At 32.8% G+C, this 7,794-nt stretch overlaps 1 protein-coding gene across 1 annotated transcript in view; it reads left to right on the forward strand.

The window, feature by feature from the left end:
- Nucleotides 1-7,450, forward strand: part of LOC119687442 — a 37,816-nt gene extending 30,366 nt beyond the window's left edge. Inside the window, 5 exon segments of the mRNA XM_038101759.1 lie at nt 1,194-1,324; nt 1,394-1,501; nt 3,572-3,736; nt 3,853-4,007; nt 4,099-7,450. Of these exon segments, the coding sequence (XP_037957687.1) occupies nt 1,194-1,324; nt 1,394-1,501; nt 3,572-3,736; nt 3,853-4,007; nt 4,099-6,819 (3,280 nt within the window). The 3' untranslated portion in view covers nt 6,820-7,450.
- Nucleotides 7,451-7,794: the final 344 nt, after the last annotated feature.

Raw genomic sequence — 7,794 nt, forward strand, 5'->3', positions numbered from 1 at the left:
CAACAAAGTGGTTTCCCAATCCAAAATGAAGATAGGAATTTAAAGTTCTATAAGAAACGCTCATTGTGTCCTAATAAGCTGTAGTACCACAAAGTGTCCAATTATAGGGACACCTATAGTGACCGAATATCTTTTACGAAACGGATTGCCACTTGCATCTACATCTAGGTCAAGTGTAACATTTTTGTTTTTGTATAATATATTAATAATGCATATTTGCAACAAATTCTTTCACTTGCCAATCATATCTACAGTTTTCAGAATTATTAAAGTACAATGCTTAATGAGATATATGATATATATATCGAAAACTGCTGCCAATGATAGGTATTTTTCAATTAATACCTCGTTGCTATGTCGCAGTCTATGATTTTAGTAAAATAGATCTATAGACGCACTAATACACAATCACAACAGATTGCACGACCCATGATCTTATATTGTCGCTGCTAACAATAATAGATATACTAGTAATGTATTCTGTACTCAAGTCATTGAACTAAGAAGTGTTTCTTTAATTTAGATTAGAACTGTAATTATATTTTACATATTTTCTTAAATACTAAAATTTTTTGATTTATTTCTATGTATTGTAAGGCATACTTTCGCAGAGTAATTTTCGAAACTCCCACCGAAAAGATACCTAGAACTGTTTATGAAATCATAAGCAAACAAATTGACATAAATTTAGATATGCATTAACCAAAGCTATATAATTTGAAGAAAAAAACTAATCAATGAAAGTAAACAAACTTCTAAAATTACTAATATTAAACCCAAATTAGTGAATAGGAAATATCCAATGAATTACTCGTATTGCGATGGCGTATCTGATGTTGGCAATCTACTTTTAATGTGATTTCAGTATAGTATTTTCGCCTTTGGAATATTTGCTGACTATTGATTTACCCACAAATGATTACATTAAAATGACAGCAGCAACAAACAAAGTCAAAAATGTGAAAGGTGTCATATCGTCAACACCTCAGACCCGCACCCAAATGACTTTTTAATAGTTGCTTTGTCAGCTTTTCTCTATTTTTTTTTTATAAATTTATTAAATTATATATTCTATATATATATACACATTATTATACGAATTATACATTCACATATATAACTGTTTTATTCAAACCAACATAATAGCATTTTTAACCTTTATCATATAAACAATTTTTTGAATTTATTTTTAGGTTTTCCAAGCGTTATGAGCTTCCTCTTCTCGTCCAAAGTGTTGTTATGAACATAACCATGTTCCTGATGATACATCTTTGCGTTAAAGTAAAACGATTAAATGCCTCCAATAGAGAACGCACCTTTTCAGGTAAGTAATATTTAATTTTATTTATGAATTTAGTTTAAATTTGTTCATTTTTACACATAAATTTTTAAGGCGATGACCTCCGCTTACCGAAAGTGATGACAGATACAGATACTGCTGGTTCAGTTTCCACAGACGCTACAGTCTTAAAGCGTTCGCGTTCAAGACATTATCTAAGTGGTAAGTATTCTAAAACTGTTCCACTTAATTGGCCTTAATAATTTCAGTATTACAACTATATACGTAGTTTCATAGTTAATACCGCCTGAGATGGTGTTTTATATATTGAATAACCATTTTTTTTAATATAGGAATGATTATTTAGAATCAATCTTAAAATAAGAATGTGAATTTTTAATGTGTAATTAGCTTTGCAGCTATCCATTGACATAGTTTTTATACTTTATTCCATTCGTTTATCCCTTTAGCAATAAAAATCTTTCCATTGAATATTAAATGTATCAAAACACTCTACTTTATAGACCATATTGTGTCAATATGTCTATATGACATATTCACAATATCTTAATAATATCAATAATAATCCTATTAGAATTAATGATGATAAAAGTCGTTTATCTAAACGGTAAAAATTTATTCATGTGTGTTACACACTCTATTTAGAAATGAAAGTGCACAACATAAACTCTTAGCAAACTACTAAGCTAATAGTCCCTTTAATTCCTTATTTACTAATTTGTATGCAACTGCTCCTGAGTTCTTATATTTATTCCACTTCAAATTCATTCGATTGGTTCAGCAGCAAAAACAAGGGTAAATTATGCATAGAATGACAACAAGAACTACTCTCTGTCACTGCAGATATTAAATTTGCTTTTAGATTTAAGCAGATTCAAGCATTCACACACTTAAAATCTATTCGTCTGTTTACAATGCACAATACATATACTACGTTTATACACATAACCAAGAACAACTGCTTCGGGACGAATGACAAATAGCACAACTGTAAGGAGAAAGAAAATACTTATCCAGCAGATTAGTTCGCTGTATAAATTATTTCTGTATTTTTTTATTGTTTTAAACGAGATTGAAAGAACTGACACTTAGTCGTCTGGAAAAAATGATTTGCACCGCAATCTAACCCCAATTGCTGCTAAAACTATTTCTCTAGTGGTTCGTTTATCAACGTTTATCAAAAAGTAGTTAAAAAGTATATATCTTTTAGTCCACTTTGTATGTATTAACGGAGATAACTATATTAACGAATGTGAAAATGTGATTCATTGAAGTTTTCTGATATGCAACAAAATCTTAAAAACTATACCTAGAAGCAATGTAAACACCAGCAAACACTGATATTAAAAATGTTTTAAAGATTTCTTTCCACATGCGCCATACCAGTGTAGATAGCACAGCTGTATGATATTAATGGAAACATGATACAATTGTGTTAGGCCTCAACTCTATGCGTAGCCATTAGTTTGTACGTCATACCATTTAAATATCATGTATGTGCCTGCAAAAAGTAGAAACCTACTCTAGAAAGAGAAAAACCTACCACTTGTTAAACAAATTCATTTTAAAAACATACTTACGCCGGATCTGTTTGTACAGACCCTTCTCTCGGTATGGTTAAGTTAAGAAGTTTTCTTTAGATTTCTTCATTTTTTTCGATTAGTACTGGGCCTATTCCAGGAACTAATTGGAACTTAACTTCCAATTAAGGTCAATAAGTTTTTATATAATAAATTAATTTTTAATATATAGTAATACTCATACTGAAACAGATACAATGAATAGTCTACGTCTACGAATAATGCTAATGTTTCTTACAGTTAATTGTTAGTTGTTCCAAAGTATTATTTAATAGCATTTTTAATTATAAGTGTTATACCCAGTTCTTATGTCTTCAGAATAGCACTTTCTTTTCGTACTGACGCAATTTTATTATTTCAGGTGAAATTATGCTATATAACCGCGTTATTTTAGTTAAGTTTTCATTGTGACAACGAATTTTATATACTAAAAATACGTTAAATATAACTTCAATAACTGAAATAACTGCAGATGGAATGATAGAATTTTTAAACGCAAAGTTGTAAGGCCCAAAGTGCTGCCATACAGTCTACTATAAAGATTATCATAGAAACTTCTTCACCGATAAAATGCATATTATTGCATGTTCAAAACCCGTCTTACAATAACAAAATTTTACTTAATCTTTATACATACTACATACATATGTACTTTGTACGAATTTTCAAATTATTCTTATTTCGTTTGTAGATCTCGATTTAAAATTTTTTTGGAATTGGACCGATTTTCAATCATATTTAGATTTTATGCTCTTGGTTTGGGCAATCGGAGCAGCAATTACATATCTAATGTTATCTGTGGACTGGTTTATGGAGACAGTAGGTTTTTTTGCTGTCTTCACAGAGGCTATGTTAGGTAAGTTTACTAATTTAGCACTAAATACGAGCATTTAATAAAATTATATCTATAAAATATATTAAATATATAATATTTATGTTATATGATTTGCAACTAAATTTAATATTTTGTAGGAGCGCCTCAATTCCTACGAAATTTTAAGAATAAATCAACATATGGAATGAGTATACACATGGTCATAATGTGGACACTTGGTGATATGTTTAAGACTGGTTATTTTATTGTTAGAAAAGCTCCTTCGCAATTTTGGATATGCGGGACACTGCAGGTATTCTAATAACTAATTCATTTTTGTTAATTATACTCGCATCATTTCCAATATTCATTTTTTCAATTGATAAAAAAAATGTTTATTTCAGGTCAGTTTAGATATAGCAATATTACTCCAAGTCTGGATATATCGGAAGAACTCCAAAGCACGTGAAATACGCCGTGGAGATTAGCAGTTTGCCCCCGAAGAACAACAACAACGATCTCCACAAGATTTACCCGACACAATGACAAATATTAATTCCGATAACAATCAATCTCTGCCGAACACCATTAGTAGCGGTGATGATCATTTGCTAACAGCCGACGCTGACGACAAGCACTTCCGTTACATGAATCATGAATACAAAAATTATCATGACAACCGAGCCTTCCAATATCACAATAACAATTCATTACCTAAATCTAAAGCAAAAATAATTCATCCACATAACAACGATGAACTTAATGTAGTTATAATACAGCAACGGAAAAGTATGAAAACGGAAAGTGGAAATTCAATGGTCAATAAAAAAGACAACAGTGGCGGAATTCGAGCAACTTGTAGACGTCATACGCGTACAAAAGCCACCAGACAACGACATAATGCTACACAAACAGCCGATTCTGGTATGGGTTGGAAATCGCACAGTAACTGTAGCATACATGGATGTAGGAGTTGCTATGGAATAAGTACTAATACCATTTGTTGTAATAAAAATACCAATAATTGCTGCAGTGTATCTACCGCCAAAACAGAACACAAAGGTATTGTTAATAATGAAATTCCCACTGAAGTCACTTGTCATTGTCATATAACACATCACTGCCATCATCATTACTCGCCTATCAGTGGCTCAGCAGTAATGACAGATGGAGGCAAAGATAATGATTATAAAACTCAAACAGCACAGCGACGACGAGAGCTGCGAAGCAAGCGCAAAAATTGTGAAAGGCTGAAACGTTCAAGTACTCAACATAAGCATCGGCATCATCATCACCAACAACACTGCAACCAACAAGATCATCATCTTCCAATCTATATAACAAATACAAAGTCTTCCTTTGAATCAAGCGATGAGCACATAGATCATTGCCCAGCACAATATGGCCGACACAATAGTAGCAAACGAAACGAAATTGCCATTGAAATCGATGCAGCTACTATGACTGAGGGTAATACCAGCACAGCAACTTCCAATTTTGCTTATAAAATGGCGGCAGATAACGCAGCTCCAATTATAATGGTTCCGGTTCATACTGAAATGCGTAAGCATCGACGGAGTTCGCTGAACTCGAATACCACAATTGAAACAGATGAATTGTCACATAATAATGATGAGATATTAACAAATGCTGATGTATGCAACATAGCAAATGAGTCCTCAACAGTCGCACCACGCGCCATTTGCTGTAATGACAAAAACTATTGCTGCAATATAGTCCCAGCTTCACAGACCAACAATGACTCTCATGCACAAAATGAGTGTGTCAAAATCAAACGTAAACGATTTATACAGTCAGCAAAACTCAATTCAAATAGTTCTCACTGTTCATGCTGTTCAAGTTGCTCTTGCCAGCAAGATCGAACGAGTAGTTGTAGCAGTATAGATGATTTCGCTACTGATGATGTGCAACCGCATGAATTTACTGTGTCAGCTGATTGTCATCACTGTAATATACAACGTCAGTCAAGTGCATCAACCATTGATGACTACGATGATGTTTCATTAAGCAAAGAACTACAAATATCTTCAATGCAACGAGGCGCTCAAGATCAAACATCAGACAGTTCAACGCGTACTAGTCGCCGTAGCAGTGCCACTTTCTGTTCATGCAACTCAGCTAATTGTTGTTATTGCAGTTGCAGTTGCGATGAATGTGAGACTGGCCAAATGTGTACTGCTCGAGATGAAACTATTACAAACACAGATAAAATAACTGCACATATGCCTACAGAATATGATGACCCACATTCGAGTACGTTAACACCAGTAACTACAAATCCCTCTTCGTTGGTATCAACTCCTCATGGAGATGATGCAGATGTGACCATTAGAAGTTTAAGTAACGTACTAGGTGAACCAGATGCATCGTCACTAAGTCAGTCAGCAGAATATTTCTCTCTTTCATCCTGCAATCAAAGTTCTCAACAAGCTACTCCGAATCACACTGCTACTGCGCCGATAATTAAGACAACTAGTACAGCTGCAACAAGTCACAAAACTTGCAAGCATTACAGCAAACATCATCGACATAAACGTGACTCTCCGCCAATTGATTCCTATTTATGACGAAGTATATCGCTGGTCTCGTGGCCAGCAATTGATGTAAACGCGCTGTTGCAGCAAACCATTAGAAAATCAGCCATCTTACATGAAACATTGGCTGCTGATGATAACCAACAATATCGACAACAGAAACAACAAAAACAACAGCTGCAAATAATGCAGCATAACACCAGTCAGCAGCAACAACGTCATGGCAGTAACGACAGCTCTACGGCAACTTTGACTCCAACAATTATTACAATTGCTAAATTCCCGCCGTCCTACAACAACGCAAGCATTAGCACCGGTATTGGTGCGAGTTCTAATTCCGCGACTTCGTCCTCTTCACAACAACTATCTTCACTACAATCGCTAGCAGCTATAACTGCTGTAACAACGATCTGTGGAAATAATGGCGCTTCTGTCATAACAACTGCTTCAGCACCTAGTAGCGGACGTGCCAAACGCACTTCCAAATTTTCACCAGTAGCCGCTGAAGCTTTTAGCTGTGATCCAATGCTATTTGCACAAGAACGCCGCTCTACAGAAATCATTTTATAGCAACTTTGTTCAAACTTAACACCTGATGCGGGTGCAGTTCGGAAAGTTTTGACAGCTATTTTTAATCACATAATGAATCAGATTTTATGTATACTGCGTTTGCTAGAGTGCAAAGCTTTGTCGTTGGTAGACAGATCAGTAGTGCAACAGCAGCACAAATACGGAATGTGAACTAGTATTTTATATGTTCCACATAATATCGGAACTGAATGCACATATATTTCTGATGTAACGTTCTGAACTATAAGGAATGCTTTTCTGATTACTTCGTTTTATGGTTTTATGGTTTGGCAGTCTTGTGTGTGTGTGTAAGCACTGAGAATATTCTAATTTTTGTATAAATTAATTTGTCAAAAGATCAACTTTCGGATATGTTCATACAGGCATTAAGTTAGTGAATAGGAATTTAAAATTATTAATAACATATTTATTGATCACTAATTCATTAATATATACATATATAATTAAATAATTTGTATACGAACCACAGTTCGAAATATAATAACTATCAAACATTTTGTGAGACTTTGTATTGTTTATATGTTGTTTCTCGGGGGTTAACTTTAAATAACAGTTAATGTAATTTATTTTGAGTTATTTTTTATTTTTATTCAAGAATTTGAAAAACAAAAACAAAACTCTTTGTTTATTTTATTTTAATATAAATGTTATACTTGTAAAAATTGTAGTCTAAAAATACATGTATGTAAAAGTAACTATAGAAATGCATTGCATTAATTATGAACTAATATGATTAAAAACAAAAACAAAAAGAAATTAATTGTTATATATTAAAATGATATTGTATAAGATTGTTAAAAATTTTCTGCTTGAATATTATAAATAATTATTAGGTTAAATTTATTATTTTTATAGCTTTTATTTTAAAGCAAACAAATGCATTAGAATGTATTCATAATACAAATACGAAAACATATCCATTTTTAATGATTTTGTTTTTCTGTAAGACCTAAA

Source organism: Teleopsis dalmanni, chromosome X (genome assembly GCF_002237135.1).
Source record: "Teleopsis dalmanni isolate 2A chromosome X, ASM223713v2, whole genome shotgun sequence".
In the NCBI taxonomy this organism is placed as follows: Eukaryota; Metazoa; Arthropoda; class Insecta; order Diptera; family Diopsidae; genus Teleopsis; species Teleopsis dalmanni.